Source organism: Chelonia mydas, chromosome 1, assembly GCF_015237465.2.
Source record: "Chelonia mydas isolate rCheMyd1 chromosome 1, rCheMyd1.pri.v2, whole genome shotgun sequence".
Lineage (NCBI taxonomy): Eukaryota > Metazoa > Chordata > Testudines > Cheloniidae > Chelonia > Chelonia mydas.
In genome coordinates, this window is record NC_057849.1 from 154,085,107 (window position 1) to 154,106,695 (window position 21,589).

At 41.1% G+C, this 21,589-nt stretch overlaps 1 protein-coding gene across 7 annotated transcripts in view; it reads left to right on the top strand.

Annotated features, from left to right (window-relative positions):
- Positions 1 to 21,589, top strand: part of LOC102933736 (heat shock transcription factor 2 binding protein) — a 123,638-nt gene that overhangs the window by 14,394 nt on the left and 87,655 nt on the right. For 5 of the 7 annotated variants that reach the window (XR_006287926.1, XM_037903069.2, XM_043538165.1 and 2 more), the window contains 3 exons: positions 5,485 to 5,634; positions 7,762 to 7,900; positions 14,359 to 14,476. Coding sequence is in view for 6 of the 7 variants with exons in the window: in XM_037903069.2 (XP_037758997.1) it covers positions 5,485 to 5,634; positions 7,762 to 7,900; positions 14,359 to 14,476 (407 nt within the window). In the remaining variant the exon portion in view is untranslated. Of the gene's footprint in view, positions 1 to 5,484; positions 5,635 to 7,761; positions 7,901 to 14,358; positions 14,477 to 16,908; positions 21,059 to 21,589 lie in introns of those variants that run through there. The other 2 variants (XM_037903092.2, XM_037903076.2) reach the window with 2 other exon arrangements.

A 21,589-nucleotide genomic window follows, 5' to 3' on the forward strand; every position in this document is an offset into this window, starting at 1 on the left:
GGTGGAATGCTACAGAATTCTTTAGATCATTTTGCATCTGTGATCTTGCTTGGAACATTAGCGCTGATCTGGGAGATCTGCCTCTCCATAGGGTCGTGCGAAATTGGAATTTGCTTTATTCGTTGTTCAGGTTTTGTGTTACTTGGATCTAAAATTGCAACCACTTGGGCAGTATTCTTAACAAATTCTCTATCACAATGGACATTTAGCACAAGCGATATTCCAGGACCTAACAAAACTAGCTATGGTCATTGTGTCAGCTTCCTTACTGAACACAGAAAGTAGTGTCTGTTGACTGTTTAGGCGTGATTTTAATGCGGTTAGCTTGTTCTTCCTTAATTCTGATTCAGGAGGGTATTTAAACAAAAAGTTGTTATGATTAGTTTGTAGCGAGGTTTCAAGTTGCTCACTTTGTAGTGAGTGAGTAATGCACTGCAGGTAAGGCACAGGGGTTTGTCACCTTTAACAGTGAATGGAAAATCTCCCCCCCCATTCTGACTTAAAACTTCAGTTTTCTTCATACTTGCGTTTCTTACAATTTGAAGATGTCATCATCATCCACGAAAGTAACGGAGGGTTAACACTTAAATCTGAAACAATTGAAATCTGACTTACGAACAGTAAACACTGTATGTGTTGTGCAGAATGTGGGAAGAACCGAAGGAAGGAGGTCCACACAGCATTACTTGAAGCCATTTTCTGTTATAATGGGCATGTGCAGCTGAAACCCCGAGCCTGGGCGCCTCCTGCAGGGCTGGACTCCCAAGCACCGGCTCTTACCAGCGGGGCTGCAGACCCGTGCACTGGCTCTTCCTGGTGGGGCTGCAGCCCCAAGCCTTGGCTCCTCCAATGGTGCTGCAACTCCGAGCTCTGTGAGCCACACTCAAACTCTTAAAGAGCCGCATGCGGCTCATGAGGTGCATTTTGGCTATGCCTTATACTAATTTCATCTAGACTACATTTCCCTGTTTGCTTATGAAAATGTCATGGGGGATTGTGTCAAAAGCCTTACTAAAATCAAGATATATCACACCTAGAGCTTCCCCCTATTCAGTAGACCAGTAACACTGTCAAAGAAGGAAATGAGGTTGGTTTGGCATCATTTGTTTTTGACAAATCCGTATTGGCTATTCCTTGGATAATGCTGTTATCCTCCAGATGCGTATCAACTGATGGTTTAATAATTTGTTCCAGTATCTTTCCAAGTGTCAGATTAGGTTGACTGGTCTATAATTCCCCAGGTCCTCTTTGTTCCCTTTTTTAAAGAAAGGTACCATAGTCTTCTGGGACCTCAGCCTCTGAAAGATAATTGCCAGTGGTTCCGAGATTGCTTCAACTAGTTCCATAAGCACCCTAGGATGAATTTCATCAGGTCCTACTGACTTGAATACATCCTGCTTTTCTAAATATTCTTTAACCTGTTTTTTCCCTATTTTGGCTTGCATTCCTTCCTCCTTGTTGATAATAGTAATACTCTTTTCTTGGTCAAGAATGAATAATCATTTTGTATTCCATTGTTTCTTCACAAACCTAGGTAACTGTGACATCCCAGGTATTGAACCCAGGCCCTGGGAATCCCTAAACAGCTGCACCATTCTGACCTCCACCCAATGGCTACTGAAACCTGGTGTGCTGAGAAGCTACTAGGGCTGTAGCCTCAGCCAAGGCACCACCTATGGGAGCTCTGGTTGGAGGATCGCCCACCTCCATCAGGAGGAGAAACAGGAAGTTTGTCTGATAATAAGGTGGTGTCCTTGTGGTTGCAAGGTGGTTGTGGCTGCGTTGCACCCTGCTTGTGCCTGCTTACTGCACCCAACCCTGTTCCTGCTCTGTTCCTGGTTCCTGCCTTATCCCTGCCTTGGCTCCTGTTCCCTCTTGTGCTCCTGCTCCGTGCTTGATCCTTGCCTCTCCTTCTGCCTTTGTGCCTCACCTCCAATCCTCAGTGATGAGTCCTGGCTCTGACCCTGACTCCGGCTTGACCCTTGGTGCTGGCATTTGGCATCTGACCTCAGCTTTGATTACTGGTTCTGACTCTGGCTTGACCTCTGGCTCTAGTAACTGGCAGTTGACTCTGGTGCTGACCTTGGCTTCGTTCCCCAAGCTGGATACCTGCTTTGCCCACTAGACCTGACTCCTGCTCTGACTACTAGGCCAAACTGCCTACATCTCGGTCCCTAACAATAACTTCTTTAGGAAATTAAAACACCTTCTGAACCTGAGCAAAATTGGAAGCATACATGTAATCTTTGGTTCACTACTGTCTTCTTAACTAATCACTTTCTAGTTATGTAGTTTATCACTGTTGTAGTCATGAAGTTTGACCCTTCTTGGAAGATGTTGCATAGCACAATAAGTAGTCAGTGGTGTGCATGCACCCATAGTAGAATTGCTTCTTGGAGGGTTGTTAGTGTGTTTTTTGCGGGGTCTGTTTATTCCTCTGGTCTTGTAAATATTATTTCTGGTTTTCATTCATTTGCTATGATGATGTTTATGAACAGTTCCACTGTTTGATTTTTTTGCTGTGGCTTTGCATCCTGACAGACTTATCCAGTTATGACATTACCAAAGTTATGTCTTATTAATCAACATCAGCATTTCCCTTCCTAAGTGCAAAATGCAAACACTGAATAAATGCAATACAGAAAAGAAGAAGGATAGGAAGAAGATTCAGTGTATTTGAGCAGAAGACTTGCTGCAAACTGGTGTCAAAGAAGCTAATGGATCTGATGTTGAGTTTAGAGAAAAGAGAGTAAATTCAACAAACTCATTTTTAAGTTAACAAGATTTTAATGACTGGTTTTAATAACCAACTGCTTGTAGTACACACAGAATAATTTCCAAAAACTATTTATTTACCAGCAACAGAAGTCCCATATTCTTTGGTATCCGTAATTAGTGTAAGTCTGTTGAGTAGACTACAGTAACAGAAGAATATATTGTGGATTGATGCTGAAATATCTGCTCAATACATTTCATTTGCAAAACAGTGAATCGTATGTTGCATTTCCCACTGACAGTAAATTTAATCAACACAAGGGTGGCTATAAGATGTGATGTAGGCAGCTAGATGTGGACATAGGAAAATATCAACAAAGTAGATTTTTAGATGACCAGTTACGTGACCTGAGAGATCTAATTAAAGTAATCACTTTTAACAATAACGTATGAATCTGCAAAGCATTGTGGATGGATGTTATAGCATCCTTCCATGTTATAGCATCTTATCTTTAGGTGAACTTTAACTCTTCCGGTATTTTCAACCCCACAACTTCAAAAATTGAGACAGCCCCCCAAAATTGAGATCCTTAGCTTTGAAATCCTGAGCATGGTGTTTTTTTGTTTTTTGTTTTAAATCATATGTTTGGCTCTGTTTTTTTGTATACTCAAAACTTGTTAAGAAAACATACTCCCCCTCCCCCGGCCCTTATATGTGTGCTGGTGTCAGGATGGGAAACACACAGGGCACCCACACAAACAGGATGCTTCCTTCTGACATGGACTGTACTTTCCCCCTTTTTAACTCTTCAGTTGGTATCCTTTTCTTTACTGGCCCCTACTCCCTCTGCCCAAGGCACTCTCCAAGAGGTGTGGTACAGCCCCCACCTCCATCTCCCTGTTCCCAGTTCCTGGCACCCCAGTCCTGATGTCACTTCCCCAGCCTGTCTAGCACTGCACATGTTGGGATAGTCTGAGTGGCCCAGAAGCCCATACCCGTCACTCCTCATCAGACTCCAGCAGTGCCCCTCCAACTCCCATCCTATACTCTAGCAGTGCCCCAGCTCCCTCCTTCCTTTTAGGCTTCAGCAAGTGCCCCCCATCCCAGCCTGCAGGAAAAGCTCCTATTCTGGGAGTAGGTCTGTCCTGTAGGGATCCCCCCATCTAAATTAACTTTGTTACCCCAATGTAGTGGTAATGGGGGATGTGAGACGGTTGCTCCCTACTTCAGAGGGAGAGGTCTTCTCTGGGTATGTCTACACTACAATTAAAAACCCGCGGCTGGCCCGTGCTAGCTGACTCTGGCTCAGGGGCTGTTTAAGTGTTGTGTAGATGTTGGGCTTGGGCAGCCTGAGCTCTGGGACCCTCCAACCTCACAGGGTCCTAGAACCTGGGCTCCAGCTTGAGCCTGAACATCTGTACCACAATTAAACAGCCCCTTAGCCCAAGCCTGAATCATCTGTATAATTGCAGTGGAGACATTCCCTTCAGTGTTGCATATGCTCTGTTCCCCATTGAGTGGCCAGGTGTGCTCAGGAATTGCCTGCAGCAGCTATGCTGCTGTCTGTACTACAGGCTGCCAAAGCAAAAGCTGCAGGCTGCAAGTATGAAATCCTGAGGTGCATATGGCTGTTTGTTTATTTACAAGCAGCTGCAAAAACTGCCCCCAAATCACAATGCTCAGAGTATCTTCACAAGTGTTAGTAGCTCTGCTCTCTCTTTCCTTGAAGCATTGTTCATTATTTAGTGTGATTTTTGGTAGGTTTATATTTAGTCTATTTTAGGCATCAATTTGGAAGTATTTTTTAGGATATTGATACCTCTTGGGTTTTCTTTGTGGTCTGCTCATGACTTACTTCTTTCTTGTCTGGTCAGGCAATTCTGTCTGATGAGGAAGTAAGGATTAATTTAAGACTGAATGCGACCTGGTAGTATCTTCAGTTCATGTCCCTCTTTCTGCCAACCTTCCATATGGCTGTGAGAAACATTTACTGCTCCAAAATACTTCCAGGTCTTGTTGAATTTACCAGTCAAGTGCCGTGTTCTCTGTGCTGATCTATGGCGGAGTGAGCCAAGCACAAAACCAGTTCACCAGGCACTGAAGCAGACAGACCTGGGATGGGACTGCTGCTCCTACACCATGGATGACAGATCTTTGGAGCCCAGTGATCTGTGGTCCTAAGTTTGAAGGCCATCCCAAACATCGGGCCTAGAGCTTAGCGCTCCAGGGATCCTGTCTTCCCTGACATGCAGTGGCAGATTAAGTATAGCCTCTAGCTTCTCTGAGATAGGCCACGATTTTTTTCTGGGGCATTTATTCTAGCTCACAAACAACTTTATCTCACAAGGCTGAGATACTTAGCAGTTTTTCACAGGACTGCTATCCTAAGACTCACCTGTCTTGCTAAAAGCTCTTGTCTCTCAGTGAGAGATGCAATTCTTTGTGTAGTAGGAGCTAATTCTACTTTAACTTGAACCACTGAGGCTATTGTAGCTGTCATTGTTCAACTCTAGCACTGCTCCATAAATTGCAGGTGGCAGACTCCTAACTCCTGTTGACTTCCCCAGCACACAGCATGGTTACTCAGACTGCTCTGGAGAGAGAATTTAGCTCTGTGGAAGTACTGTGAATTGCCGCATTTTATATATATGGCCGTAATATTGTCTCCCTTTCTCTGTCTTGTGGTAGAAATGTAGCTGGGATACTTTGAAACCAGATGAAATGCCCTTCAGTATTAATCTCCCAAAATTTACATAAATTAATTTCAGGAGAAATTAGCCCTTCGACAGCAGCTGAATGAGGCAAGACAGCAACTACTGCAACAGGCAGAATATTGTACAGAAATGGGAGCTGCAGTCTGTACTTTGTTATGGGGTGTCTCTAGCAATGAGGAAGCAGTTAAAAACATTCTAGGAGGGGTGAGTACTGCAGATGTATACATTTTAGTGGGAATGTTTAAGTATTATATTATAGGTAGGTAACATGCTTTAAATAACATATCTTAACACATAGGTATATTTCAGTAATTGAACATATAGCAAAATAATTCTCTGAATTGTTTATTCTTTTTGGTCTATCCAATTTTTATAGTCTATAAATAGTTTAATGTAGAGCAAGCAGGGAACAAACAGTAATTTAATATTTGATGTTACAAGGCACAGATAAGAGGGACGTTTTCTTCTCTCATCCGCTATCATCAGACTGAAAATGCAGATTACTGCCATCACAGTGTGAATAATTTTGTAAACCCACCACCAGAGGAAGAAAATCCCTGACATTACTTCAGCAATTCCCTTGCTCACTTATTCTCCAAAGTACGTACCTACCAACCCGTCCTCCCCACCGCAGTGCTCATCAGAAAATGCGCACAGTCTACCTCTCATGCCATGAAACACAAGGAACTATGGGATGTTTCTTCCTCTGTTCTAGCCCACAAAATTAAAAGTGATAGTTTTAAAACCAATTTAAAATGGAGAAGAGTGGTAGAGTACTATGACCGACTAAGATTCTAACCCCTGCTGTTGTGGTGAAGGAAGTGCGTGTTTGGAACTACTTAGCCATACTAACATATTTCATTCAAAACATCAATTATGTCACTTTCTAAGAGGAATATTCCATGGATCATGATTTTAAAATAGCTGCACTTCTTGCGCATTGATAGTAATAGGCACCTAGGATGTGTGGTTGGTTTATGTGAAATATACAAATGTGCCGTCAGTGCACCGCGTTAAAGTCATTTATACTGGGGAGGAATTGGCTACTTATTTATCAGTGTCCAGGAATCGTTTGTTTTAAAAAAAAAAAAAAAAAAAAAAAAAGGTTAAAAGCGTGCCAAGTGTAAATGGATGCAACTGCTCTGGAATTCTCTGGGTGACAAATTGAAATACTGTATACTCCCAATTTTCCCAAACCTGATCATCTGAACCTCTGCATTATCCAAATCCCTTCCTTGTTCCCTGGGATTTGGATAATGGAAAGGTTCGGACAATAGAGCAGAAATTTCCAGCCATGGGAGAGGTAACCCTGCTGGTGAATGGCTCCTGGGGCAGTGCAGGGAGCCCTCCAGAGCCCTGCTGTTACAGGAGCGAGTGAGCAGGGCCATGACAGCACACCTTCAGAGGGCTCCCTGCACTGCCCTAGGGCTGGTGACACCCAGTCCCTGCAGATGCAAGGTGCAGGGAATGCTGCAATCCTGGTGGGTCAGAGCAGAGTCCTGGTCTGCTCTGCCCAGACAGTACAGTCTCCTCCCCAGCACCTTGCAGAGGGTTTCTTGCAGTATCACTCCTGTCCTCTTGATTATCCAAACTCCTGATTATCTGAACAAAATTCATGTCCACCATGCTATTCAGATAATTGGGAGCATACCATAGAAGATACATTTTAGGTATAAATTGATCTTAATTTGTCATTCAGTGGGTGTGCAAATGAGTGTAACTTACACAGCTTTATCTTACACTCTGTTATCAGTTGCTTTTTCTGCAATGCTGCTTCTGTCCCTAGACATATTTAAGTTGCTCACTTTACTATCACACTAAATGCCACTTAGATGAGCCCAAGTTGCACTACTTTACCATTTATGTAACTCCGCATTTAACAACTTCTACCATTTATGTAACTACTGAATTTGGCAGCTGAGTTCTAGTCACTGAAGGATGTCTCTCATAAGGGAGGTTTCAGAGTAACAGCCGTGTTAGTCTGTATTCGTAAAAAGAAAAGGAGTACTTGTGGCACCTTAGAGACTAACCAGTTTATTTGAGCATGAGCTTTCGTGAGCTACAGCTCACTTCATCGCTATGCATCCGATGAAGTGAGCTGTAGCTCACGAAAGCTCATGCTCAAATAAACTGGTTAGTCTCTAAGGTGCCACAAGTACTCCTTTTCTTTTCTCATAAGGGAGGAGTTCTGCAAGAGACAGTAAAGTATAGTATGTAAAGAAATATGACATGTACAGTGGGTAGAGGTAACACTTGTATCCTATCGTGTGTTCCTTTCAGTATTACTTAGTGCAACCTGTGAAAGTGATTGTTTTCCCTCCGCACTTGCAGAGCAAAGCAGTAAAGTTTTTCACAATTACGGGACAAACTATGGAGAGCTTTGTGAGGTCATTAGGTGAAGATACCAAACACCAAGATCTGGATTCTGATGAAAATCAGTTTGTATTAGCTTTGGCAGGCATTGTGACAAGTAAGTCAATTTTGTATGTCGGGACTATATTCCACATGTACTTTAAGGAGCATATATTGCTGTAAATGTGTGATGATGTATATCTAGCTGTTTGACTAAATAACTGATTTTTTAAAATGTTGGTATCATGTATGAATCACCATTCTCTTCAAGTTCTAGAAAACTTCATTGTCTTCTAGCTGTGTTGGTTCTGCCATGCTAAGAAGAGTAAAACATGATAAAACTTACTTAGTTATTTAAGTTGGTAAATAGGATTCTGAATTCGTCCTGGGAGTAGATCTGTTGAAAAGAAAACTCTGCCGTTTAGATTCTCTCTCACTGTAATCGCACTTTGAAATCAGAAGTTTAGACAAGGCTTTCACGTTTAATATAATATTAGTAGAAGACATAAGCTAATTATCTCAACTTCCAGAAGGTATATATGCCTTACAAGTGGCTATTAAGGAAGCCTGATATCCTAGGGTGAGAAGTAAAAGATAAGGAAGCCAAAGAACTAACTGTTTACTCTAGGCATGGAAAAAATGTTAAAAACTGTGTGCCCCTGGAATCAACATTGTTGAAGAGGGCCAAACTATTGAGATGGAAGCATTTGGTGAAGACACAAAATTATTTAGGTTAGTCAAAACTAGAGCATTGTGATTACAGAAAGTCCTAATAAAACTAGGATAACTGGCCAAAATGATGGCAGATGAAATTCAACATTGGCAAGTACAAGATGTTCAAAATAACAACAACAACAACATAAATTATTCATACACAGTAGTGGGTTCTGAATTTAATAACCTGTTTTTGGAGTGGGATGGTGGTGATCTAGGTGTCATTGTGGCTAGTTCATTAAGATGTCTAGTAAATGTGAGTAAGATGAAAAACTGTATTAAGAATAATATAGAAAACATTATGCCCTTCCACAAATTAAAGGTGTGATTTGATTCTGCCTCAGATCACTTCATTTATAAAAGCATAACAGAAATAAAGGTCCAGAGACTGACAATGACAATGTTTAGAGGTTTGTGGAATGAGGAAGGCTTCAGTGGGAGGAAAAAATAAAAAGAATATTGCCAGTGACTTCAGTGCTGCCAAGATTTCACCTCATATGTCTATTTAATTTGGAAAGGAGAATGTTTAAGGACAAATATGGTAAAGGATACACTGTAATGAATGATTGAACCTTAATCCTGGTTTTGCAACCTTAATATTTTTAAGGTAGGTTTTTTGGATATAATTTCTTAATTAAAAAAATGAAGAAAAAAAAATCAGAATTTCCATCATGTGTAACCAGATTGGCCTGCAATTTGGGTCTTCTAGATTAGATTAGGTCTGCTCTAAGTTGGGAGATTCTGTTCTCCTTGCCTCCCAACACAAGAACATGAGGGCATTTAATAAAATTGAAAGGTAGCAAATTAAAAATTGATTAAAGGAAATACTTTTTAATTCAGCATGTAATTAGACTCTGAAACTCATTGCCACTGCTGCTGTTGAGGCCAACAATTTAGTAAGATTGAAAGAGGGACTGGATATTTATATAGCTAAGAAGATTATCCAGAGTTGTTATAAGAAAAGGAGTACTTGTGGCACCATAGAGACCAAAATTTTATTTGAACATAAGCTTTTGTGAGCTACAGCTCACTTCATTGGATGCATGCAGTGGAAAATACAGTGGAGAGATTTTATATACACAGAGAACATGAAACAATGGGTGTTATAGTTACTGCAAAAAAGAGTTGTGGAAGGGAGGCAATATTTTATGCTTCAGGGTTTAAACCAGTTTTTATCCATTAGGGATTAGAGTGAGATCTTCGTGGGGTGAACATCATTCTGTATTTGCCTGCTGTAGGGTTTCTTGCACCTTCCTCTGACTCTTCTGGTGCAGGCCATTGTTGGAGACAGGATACTGAACTAGATGTATGTAAGTCTGAGCTAGTATGGGAATTCATATGTTTCTGTGTCTTTTAAGATACATTTTTATGACGTATGCTGTTACTTCAACTGGTGTTCTCTGTTTTTAATGGGTTCATTGGGTTCAGCATCAGAAGTGTATTCATGCGAGAGCGATATTTATTGTTATTGAAGTGTCTAACATAAATTTGGGGCTAGCCGCCCGAAGATACAGAGTGGTGAGCAGGACTTTGAACCCAACCAACATATTAGCATTAGTACAGGTCCTGAATCTATTTAAAATGTTTTTGCACTCTCATTATCTCCATCCCTTAAACTATTAGCACATACAATGATACTCATACTTTCTGACATTTGTCTTTTTTTTTTTTTTCCATGTAACACTTCATCACCTGAATGTATAAAAATGTCAAGTGGGCATCTGTGATTTTTGTATCAAGATTTTAGATATAAAATTGTCTCTTGAAATTGGTTCAGAGTGGATGATGTAGTAAGTTTAATTATTTTTAATGCTGCTTTCTTCTTTAGAACAAAATAAAGAAGAAAAAAAATATTTTTATGGTGATTTTTGTAAAAATAATTATTAAGCAGGAGAGAAAAAAGAAAACAAGACCAATGTGGAGTTTCAGAAACAGTAAACCAGTCCAGCAGTGATTTACTCTTCCAAACAACCTAAACCATCAGTTGATTGCAAAATCATTGCTCACAACTGAGAGTGCCAATCTCAGGTCAGACTGTCAGAAAACAGGGCAGACCCCCCAAACTGGTAGTATATTGTATAATTAGATTTCACCACACCATAGCATGTGTGCACTCCTGGATCACTGTATTAGTCTTACCATGGAGTCACAAACAGTCCCCTTAGGCTCTCCAGCACATCTTGCTGCCCAGACAAACTAGACGTTGTGATGAAAGGTTATTAAAACCACAAATCACCTCACATTGGTACTCCCAATTTCAAAGGATCGGTCACTGTTCTCTAGTCAATATATACTCTCAATCTTACACCAAAAACAACACTGACAGCCAATTTCTTAAGTAATCTATCTAAAGGTTTATTAGCTAAGAAAAAGAAATGAGAGTTACTGAGAAGTTAAAGCAGGTAAAACACATTAACAGGTGAGTCCAAGTATGTATATCCAAATTGATAGCAGAGATGTAGTAATCTGCTAGTTTTCCCTAAGTCTCTCAGGGTTTATCAAAATAATTCTGGGGATCTCTGTCTACTTGCTCACTATTCAACCCTGTTAGAATCCAAACAGTTCAGAGATTCAGGATCATTCCCTGGATCCATTCTTAGAATATCAGGGTTGGAAGGGACCTCAGGAGGTCATCTAGTCCAACCCCCTGCTCAAAGCAGGACCGATCCCCAATTAAATCATCCCAGCCAGGGCTTTGTCAAGCCTGACCTTTAAAACTTCTAGGGAAGGAGATTCCACCACCTCCCTAGGTAACGCATTCCAAGTGTTTCACCACCCTCCTAGTGAAAAAGTTTTTCCTAATATCCAACCTAAATCTCCCCCACTGCAACTTGAGACCATTACTCCTTGTTCTGTCATCTGCTACCACTGAGAACAGTCTAGAGCCATCCTCTTTGGAACCCCCTTTCAGGTAGTTGAAAGCAACTATCAAATCCCCCCTCATTCTTCTCTTCTGCAGACTAAACAATACCAGTTCCCTCAGCCTCTCCTCATAAGTCATGTGTTCCAGTCCCCTAATCATTTTTGTTGCCCTCCGCTGGACTCTTTCCAATTTTTCCACATCCTTCTTGTAGTGTGGGGCCCAAAACTGGACACAGTACTCCAGATGAGGCCTCACCAGTGTCGAATAGAGGGGAACGATCACATCCCTCGATCTGCTGGCAATGCCCCTACTTATACAGCCCAAAATGCCATTGGCCTTCTTGGCAACAAGGGCACACTGTTGACTCATATCCAGCTTCTCGTTCACTGTAACCCCAAGGTCCTTTTCTGCAGAACTGCTGCCGAGCCATTCGGTCCCTAGTCTGTAGCAGTGCATTGGATTCTTCCGTCCTAAGTGCAGGACTCTGCACTTGTCCTTGTTGAACCTCATCAGATTTCTTTTGGCCCAATCCTCTAACTTGTCTAGGTCCCTCTGTATCTTATCCCTACCCTCCAGCGTATCTACCACTCCTCCCAGTTTAGTGTCATCTGCAAACTTGCTGAGGGTGCAATCCACACCATCCTCCAGATCATTTATGAAGATATTGAACAAAACCGCTGTCTTACAGCTGTCTTCCCCGGAAAGCAATTTGGCAAATGTTTCCATTACAGCAGTGGTTCCCAAACTTGTTCCGCTGTTTGTGCAGGGAAAGCCCCTGCCAGGCCGGTTTGTTTACACTACCTCGTCTGCAGGTTTGGCCGATCACGGCTCCCAGTGGCCGCGGTTTGCTGCTCCAGGCCAATGGGAGCTGCTGGAAGCGGCGTGGGCCAAGGGACATACTGGCCGCCGCTTCCAGCAGCTCCCATTGGCCTGGAGCAGCAAACCGTGGCCAGTGGGAGCTGCTATCGGCCGAACCTGCAGATGCGGCAGGTAAACAAACCGGCCTGGCCCGGCTGGGGCTTTTCCTGCACAAGCGGCAGAACAAGTTTGGAAACCACTGCATTACAGAATGGGCTTTTCCTCTGTTGACTAAACACAGACTGGGTCCGTGGATTTCCCATTGTCGAACACAATGACCCATGCTTTGAAGTTAGCATGCTTCATTTATAGTTCCAAGGCTCCAGTCCCATTTGATGGTAAATCCAATTACAGAGATATACACAATGCATTTAGTTATAGCAATCCAAACAGTCTTTCATTAGTTTTCATGAAGTTTATACATCAATTAAATTCTCACTAACATACACTTTTGATTTAGGGTTAATTAAGTACAGGATATACGTAATGTAATGCGATAGTACAGATTATAGGGAAGTGAAGACAATAACATTAACATATCTTTGATATTCAAACACAAGTGAATTGGCCTATGGCTTTGATTTAAGCTGGTCTCTCAGCATCACACTGAAGTGCTCTGTCAGTGTCACAGTCATTACTTAAAAGAACCCTGCAAATGTTAAAAAAACAGCAGTAAAAAGAGCAAATAGGAAAAAAAAATGCCTACCACCACCTGCCAGATTTTCTGACAGTAAATCCATTCCAGACAAAGGTTGTAATTTCTAAAACGTCACATATTTTTGCACTTTTATTTCTCTTTCTTTCCTTCTGTTGGTGAATATATATTCTCCCTTTTTCAACCATTTTGTGATTGATAATAAAGCAAGACTACATGTATATAATCTCATAGTTTTGTCATGTAAGAATTACAATGTAAGAATTCTTAATGTAAGAATTACAATATATTTTCTCTTTAAGGGTTCAGTGTGTCAGAATACAATGCAATGGGCCTGATCCTCACCTCACTTACTCCAGTTTTAATACCTGCCATGGCTCTGTAGGTTTCAGTCAAGTTATTCCTGATTTACATCTGTCTGAGGAGAGTCAGGCTCATTTTTTTTAAATGCAAGCTGCTGTAATGTTGTTTTATTCCTCACTGCTTAACATTTGAACTTGTTTTGCTTCCTACAGTCCAATACATTTATTCAAGGGCAAACTATATCCTTAGCAGAGTAATAGTCTTTCTGCATTTTTTTGCTTATTGTGTTGTCCACTGCATAAGGAAGCACTCCTACAAGAGTAGGGAAGATCTTGCAAGTTGACCTCTGTTGCTGTTTTAGATGTATACTCTAGCCAGGAACGTAGGGGGAACAAATATAAAATAATCTACATCAGTGGTGGGCAACTTGAAGCCCACAGGCTGCATGCGGCCCATCAGGGTAATCTGATTGCAGTCTGCGAGACATTTTGCGGATGTTGAGCATCTGCAGGCACAGACTCCTGCAGCACCCAGTGGCTGCGGTTCACTGTTCCTGGCCAATGGGAGCTGCAGGAAGCAGCGGGCCGTAGGGACGTGCTGGCTGACACTTCCTGCAGCTCCCATTCACTGGGAATGGCAAACCGCGGCCACTGGGAGCTGCGGAGGGGCTGTGCCTGCGGATGTTGAGCGTCTGCAAAATGTTTTGCAGCCCACAATCAGCTTACCCTGATGGGCCGCAGATTGCCCACCACTGATTTATATCTTCCTTCCTTTAGAACTGAGACTATTAGGGTCAACTTTGCATTATTTCCACAGTAGTTCTAGATGCTGCCAGTTCAGAGCGTCTTGAATCATACCTGTTTCATAAACTCATTGCAATACAAATTTTGCTGCTGAACCACCCTGAATACATATTTTAATTAACAATGTATAATTATAAACAGATTTTTTGACTGCTAGGTATTGTTTGCTGCTTCGGTAGCATATTGTACAGTTCCATTTTTGCTGTGTCGCTACATTTAGGGAAAGGTTTATAGATGTCATAGCTCAGTCTTCACAGTTCCTACAGGTAGTTAATATTTGATTGTATTAGATATGAACTCATTTTCCTGTTTTTTTTTTTTTTTTTTTTTTCTTTTTTTGGAATGTGATTTTTATTATTTTATTTTGTGTTCTGTTGTAGATGTTGCTGCATTGGCATGTGGCCGTGAATTCCTGGTTAATTCAAGTCAGGTGTTGTTGGACACAATGATGCAGCTTCTGGGAGACATGAAGCCAGGACTCTGTACCAAACTGAAAGTGTATGAAGGCCAGATATTTTTTAAATGAAGCATGTTATCTTACAATGTAGATCATTATTACTGAAGCTCTTTACCTAATGATCCTGTCAAGGAACTGTCCCCATCAGAGCACCCCCTTTGGATGCTACTTGGAAAGTAGCATTCATACAGATCCAGTCCTTTTAGCAGGAGCATTTGGTGACAGTCTAGCGGTGGTGGGCTCTCAGCTCTTGTTTTGGCTATATCTCCCTTTTTCCAGAGTCACAGGTGAAACAAACAATCCAAAGGCGAGAAAAGGGAAAAATAAAAAGGAAAACCTCTAGGTCTCCAGTAAAGGTTATCTGATACAGTCCCTTCCCACTTTTGGCACACGAGATCTATGTTCCCTTTTTGTGAGGACAGAGACTCTGCTTGCTATCAGGCTTCTTCCTGGAGTTGGGACGCTTAACTGTGCTCCCCTTCAGGGCTGCCCACTACTGAGTGGAGCTTCCCCCTTTCAAACTCCTCTGTTTCTGGCATGACTTGCAGGTGTGGTGTGATGAGGCTTCTCCAGCCCAAAGCAGCGCCTTAGCCTCCATACTGGGGTAGGGTTTACGTACCCTCCCTCTCAAGACAGGGGCAGGGTTGCCATACCCTGTGCTGGAATTGCTGTCGTCTTGTGAAAAAAAGTCAGCATTTTGATGTAGCTTCCAGGTACTCAACTGACCTGGTAAGGCATAGGGTTGTAGCAGATTATCCTTGGATTGGTGTCTTTCATGGTGTTCAACCGCCTAAGTGGAGTGTGGTCTGTGATTTTTTTAAAAAAGGATTTCCCAGCAGATAGCATCCACTGAATCCACAGCCCATTTTGCTGCCAATGCTTCCTTCTTGATCACGGAGTATATTTTCTCTCTGGGGAACAACTTTTGGCTGATGTACAATATCAGATGTCCTTCCCCCTCAATTTTTTGCAAAAGGATCAACCTTAGTCCTATATGTGAGGCATTTATTTGCAGAATAAATCTCTATGAAAAGTGTGGATTAAAAAGGACTGGCTCCTTACATAAACGCTCCTTCGGTGTCCTAAATGCCTTATCACAGGCTTTTCAACCACTGGACTCTTTCTGGGCATCTGTCCTTTATGAGATCTGTGAGGAGGGCCACAGTAGTGGGGAATCCCAGCACAAAACATCGATAACAGCCTGCAGCTCACAAGAAGTGCCATAATTGGTTGGGCTTTTTTGTCGTGGGAACAGGACAATCCATCAAGGCTTGGACCTTGTTCAGTAGGGGTTGTAGTTGGCTTTCTGTCACGGTGTAGCCTAAGTACGTGACATTGCAGTTCCCTGCCTTACTGCATCTATGAGGAACTGGAGTGCTGCTGTCACAGTTCTTAAGCGACTGTCCCAGTCCTGGCAGGAGAGAACTGTATCATCTAAGTAGGCCGCTGCATACTCCCTATGCAGCCAAAAGATTCAGTCCGTTAGCTTCTGGAAAGTTTCCGCTGCCTCAGAGTGACCAAAAACATTTCTTGGACTTGATATAGAACAGTGGTGTGGTGCAGGTTGCCCATCACTGATATAGACCAAAGGATGCGGAAAAAGCTGTTTTTTTCCCCCCCAGTTTCTGGCATCAGTTATTTTCCAGTACCCTTTCATGAGCTTTAAAGTGGATATATATCTGGCAGTTCTCAGCCATTGTAAAAGTTCATCCACTGTTGGCATTGGCTGTGCATTGAATTTTGAAACCACATTGACCTTTCGAAAATCAGTGCAGAAACATGTCATGCCATCAGGTTTTGACACTAGCACAATACTCCTCCATTCACGGAGTGATTCTTTTACTACTCTATACCTCCTTTGGATGCTACTTGGAAAGTAGCAGTCACACAAATCCAGACCTTTTAGCAGGAACGTTCAGTGACAGTCTAGTGGAGGTGGGCTCTCAGCCCTTCTGGCAGTTTATCCCCTTTTCAGAGTCACAGGTGAAACAAAAAATCCGAAGGCAGCAAAAGACGTTAAAGAAAGGGGCAAAGAAAAAAAGAAAACATAGGTAGTTCTGACCAGGATATTGACCTCTTTCTTCAGAGAGGCCCTGGATGGGTTATGGTCCACCTTAGAGTCCTCTGGGCCTCCAGAACAAGTTATAGGATAAGTTTCTTCCTCCTTTTAGCATAGGAGATCTGTGTTTCCTTTTTGTGAGGGCAGAGGTTGCACTAGACATCAGGCCTTCCTGGGAGCTGGGAAGCATAGCACCCTGCATCCTTCCAGGGCTGTCCACTATTGAATGGAAGTTCCTCCATTGAGGCTTCTTGCAGGTGTTGCAGGATGGGGCTGCTCCAGCCCCAAGCAGCTCCCTAACTCCTTCCATGCTGGTATGGGGTTTACACACCCCATCACAAATTCATTCATTTACTTTACTGGAGAGGAAATACGTCCATTGGAAATAACATTCACAGCATCCATTCCTCACAGATATGCGAGATGTGGTTGCAAGGCTGGTGACTGCATACCAATTCTCCTCAACCAATATTGCAGGCACATCAGTGTCTGTGCAAGGTCTATCAAGCACCAGAATAATAGGTAATGTGGAGATGTGCCCATCCCTGCCTTGGTAAGAGGTAGAGTTGCTGGAATGAATGGTATTTAAGGGAGGCTCAAGTATTAAAGTAGGGAAAAGAACTGAGAGAAATGTAGGACTCACCCTGTATCACCCTCCAAAATGAAAAATAATCTGTTAAAATACTATGCTTGGTTAGTTAAATAAGTAGCTTACATATGTACCAAAAGTGCATTTGTCTTAGGCCAGCAAAGTGTAAATGACCTTCTGCCACCTTATTACTCACAAGCTGCTATCATCAACATTGGTAAAGGGATGTCTGTAAAGAAGCCCTGTGAGACAAATGATCCTATGAAATATTGTAAAGAAAAGACCATGATACATAATCCAAAAACGGAAAAAGTCAGACTTTCCAGTAAATGAAGAAATAAAACATTAACATTCTTTGCCATTTTCTCAGCAACTATTACTAATTAATTGAAGCAAGTTGTACCTGGGAGGTATGAAATTCAGCTTGTCTTAGACATATGTATATGGCGCTTGGACGCTAAAGGGATTGGGAACCTTAATATGGTGCTTGTGTAGATAAATATTTTTGATGTGAATAATCTTTGATTCATGTGTGCAGTATTTTATTTTAGTATATATTTGAATGTTGATCTGTGAAAAAGCATAAATATTGAATGACCATGTTGCTAATGATTTGGTGTTTTATGTATATCATTACAGAGTCCCTTAGCATTATTTAATGTTTCCCAAGCGTAGGGTTTAGAAGTCAGCATTCAAAATAGGATAGCCAACTTTCATATTATGTGGTATTTTTCTGAAAGCCCCAATTTCTGGCGTTATATGATTACGTGAGAATTACAACTTTCATTTTTTTAAAATGCAAGTTTCTAGGCCTCATGATTGCAGAGAAAAGTTTGAAAATGTGACCTCTAAGGGCTCAAAATCCATAAGGCAAATAAAAAGAGCCCAGACTTCTACAAATCCCTTGATCGTTAAGCCAATCTTAAGAGTTTTGCTCGGCTGGCTCTTGATTTTTGAACACTTGGCAATATTGTAATCATGCAGTGTTTGAGGGGCTTCTTTTTGGAAATAAGTTTAAAAAATAAGTTCTTTATTGTAAAAACAACTAAAGCTGATTGCCAAAGAGTTTCTCATGGTGGTGTAATCTCCAGCTACCTTGCAACAGCGATTTTAAAACATGTGCAAGTCAAGCCTACAGACAAACCAAAGACTCAACAGGGGACATTTAGTTTGTAGAATATCAATATATAATGTCCATCAAACTGGGTTAGCATACAGCCTAGAAGAGGTACTTCACAAAATCTCATGTGGATCAGAAATTTTAATTCCAAATTAATTTTACAGCGGTGCTACAATAAATTTCACAGTATCTTACACAATGCAATGATCATCTTTGATCCTGTTTATATTCTGCATTCGATGAAGACTACTGCCTAATATTTGGTGTTGGATCAAATGCCAAAAAAGAGGATTTATCACAGTCCTGGCATAAATACCATATTAATGAAAGATTATGTGACTGATATTTATGCTTGTTTGCCAATCAAGGTGGCTGGATCCATGTATGATTTGGATTCAAACCAAAGATTCATCACAAACCTGTTTTAAGTGACAAAAAACATTCTCTTCCCACTTGTACCTTGAAACCTGGCTCTTGCAGGCATAGGGTTAGAGAGACTAGGTTTGATAGTCAAACTTGTAAGGCCTGCATGGCTACCAGGCTGACACATGATTTATTTTTGAGAGATCAGTACAAGTAAAAGATGTAGAAACAAGTGCGAGTCGAGACTCCGTAATCAAATGGCATCTTTTCTGCGGACCAAAGGAAATGCTGTTTGTTTGTTTTCAACTAATTACTTTATAAATAAGTGTAGCTAGTTCAGAGATGTGGTGACTAAGTTATGCATTTCCAATTTTTGTTACTTGAGGGGTGGGGGGAAATAATAAAAAGAGTGAGCGGGTTATAATAAGGAGAAGAGCAAAGGAAAAACAGTGTGTTTATATAGCAAGAATATAAGGGAGCAGTAGAGCTGAAAGTGGTGTAAAGAGCCAAGAAGTTTTTCCACATTGTGGTGATGTTAATAATATACTATTACTTTGGGCTTAGATCTTCTGAGTGGCTAGCAAAATGGGTTTAAATCTCAGGGACTTTCTTCTTCTTCCCCCAACATTCCAACATTTTTAGTTCACCACAACCAGTACCCTCAGCTCCACACAAAACAAACAAGCGAAAGAAAAATACAAACCAGCAGTGTCTTCTACATCATTTTTAATCTGTGTGAGATTTCCGTTGAGGAACAGATTGAAAGACCATGTCCAAAGTTATTAACCTTTTCTGTTGTAAATGGTTATTTTATTTATTGTTTTTATTTTGGCTGATCATGCATAGTTAGAGGTATTCACATTTCATTACTAAAGGCTAAATTCTGCTGCCCAAGTAAGGGCCGTGGAAGCTGTAGGAGGAGTGAGGTGCACATGGGTCATGAATGCTGCAGAGCACAGCTCCAGAGCAGCGTCCACAGCTTGCTGTGGGCCATGACCACAATAGATTCACTGGTCTAAGGGTAAAATTTTTAAAAGTGGCTAAGCAATTTAGGAGCCTAAGTCCCATTTTTAAAGTCATTTAGGTGCCTAGGAGCCTAAGTCTCATTGAAAGTCCATGAGAGTTAGGCTCCTAAGCGAGTTCTGAAAATGAGACATAGACTCCTAAGTCACGTAGGAGCTTTACAGTTTTTTTACCCTAGCTCTCCGTGTAGAAGTTGCACAGTAAAATGCAAATGTACTGCAACCTGGTTTTAAGAGCCCTTAATGTTGGAAAAAATGGCTTTGTAGTGTGGACGGGTGCAGGGCTAAACCGATCTAATGCTGCTAAATCCAACCTAAACTCGTAGTGTAGACCAGATCCTAGAGAAGATATATAGAAAAGAGAGAGTGGAAAGACAAACTAAAAAGGGGAGTGGACTTATAAAACAACTATCAGCATCAGAGTACAACTATTTTTTCAAACACTTCAGAGCCTCCTGGCTAGGAGTTTGCAGCACACTAGTGGCCTAGAGTGCTGAACACTGTCTCTCGTTGACTTTAGTGATTTTGTCTGTGCTCAACACCTTTGAATATTTAGGTCATAAACCTGTTGGAAATAATTGAAGAAAAGAGAAACAAAATCAGAATAAATGGACATTAAGCTATTCAGAGTGTTGCTAGTTAAGCAAAAAGGTTCATAAAACTTTTCATCTTAGAATATAAAAAAATAAACTCATGTGGCAAGTGTGGAAGGCAATGTAATAACACACATCAGATATTCTATTTAGGTCAACAAAGAGTGCAACAAAAGTTTAGTGGCAATACAATCTCTACATCGAGTATTATCAGTAGTTTGATAGCTTTGAAGAAAGAAGATCTTGCCTGTGCCCTGGGTTCCCCAAAAGGTCCAGAACTACTTCAAATAACTTCCATATTTGGTCTTATTTCTGAATAACTTGTATAATACAGGCATCACATTTCTGTATATAAAACTATCCAGCATGAATTTTATTTTAACTTATAACATTGCATTAGCAGTCTTACAGTTAAAGCTGAGATGACACCTATTTACTAATCCCTTTTTCAGTGGCTTTCAGCATTTTCAATTTACTGAAATTTTTCCTGCTTATCTCTTCTGAAAGTAGACCTTTCTGGGAGAAATTCGATGGCTTGGTCAGATACAGTAAGCATTCACTTTACGTGAACATGGGTGGATCGGGGAATATGTTTTTCGTCTGTGAGGAAAAGTTGAAAATTTTTAGTTTGTTTTAAGATTTAAATTTGTCATGGACGTCGTCCTAAAAGTTGACTAGGGATGTTGCTATGTTAGGAAGACAATAAATTATAAAATACAGTTTTTGAGGCTTTGAAAATGTACGACTGAGCATAGCACTTACTGAGTGTTTGCATTTTCATTCTGCTGCATAAACATTAAATGTAGTTTGACTTTAAAAATGTTTGTGATGCCATGTCAGATTTGTTTGATTTATAAATAAAATATGTTTTTTCTAACTGCTAGTCCCAGAGACTCAACCTGTGATCTGAAAGCTAAGCTGGGTTCTTTCCTTTTCAGACATCAACACCAAAAATAAAAAGGCCAACAAAAGCCTTCAGTTACATCCTGTGAAAACCCACTGAAGGCTTGTGGGGTTGCACAGGTGTTAAGGTAATTGGAGGCAGTGAAGTTATGCAGGTATAACTGAGAGCATCATTTGGCTTGCATCATCTTTGTGACTGCTAGTGATGTGTGCAAAGGCAAGAGTGTGCTTTGACTCAGATGCAGATTGAATTTGCAGGGCTGGCAATTAAAAGAAAATCTTTTTACTCGTAGACTGAGCAAATTTGATGTGGAATCCATGAGGCACAATAAACCCATGATGACATTTTAAGAGTCAAAAATACATTTTTCACAGTATAGCCATGGTTTAAGGACCAAATTGTCTGGCCCTGTGTGAATGTGAAGGCATTTGGGGGAGCACATAGAGACATTGACAAGGACTGTACTATATGGCTGGTGGGTGCAAGTACTGATCTAGGCTGGAA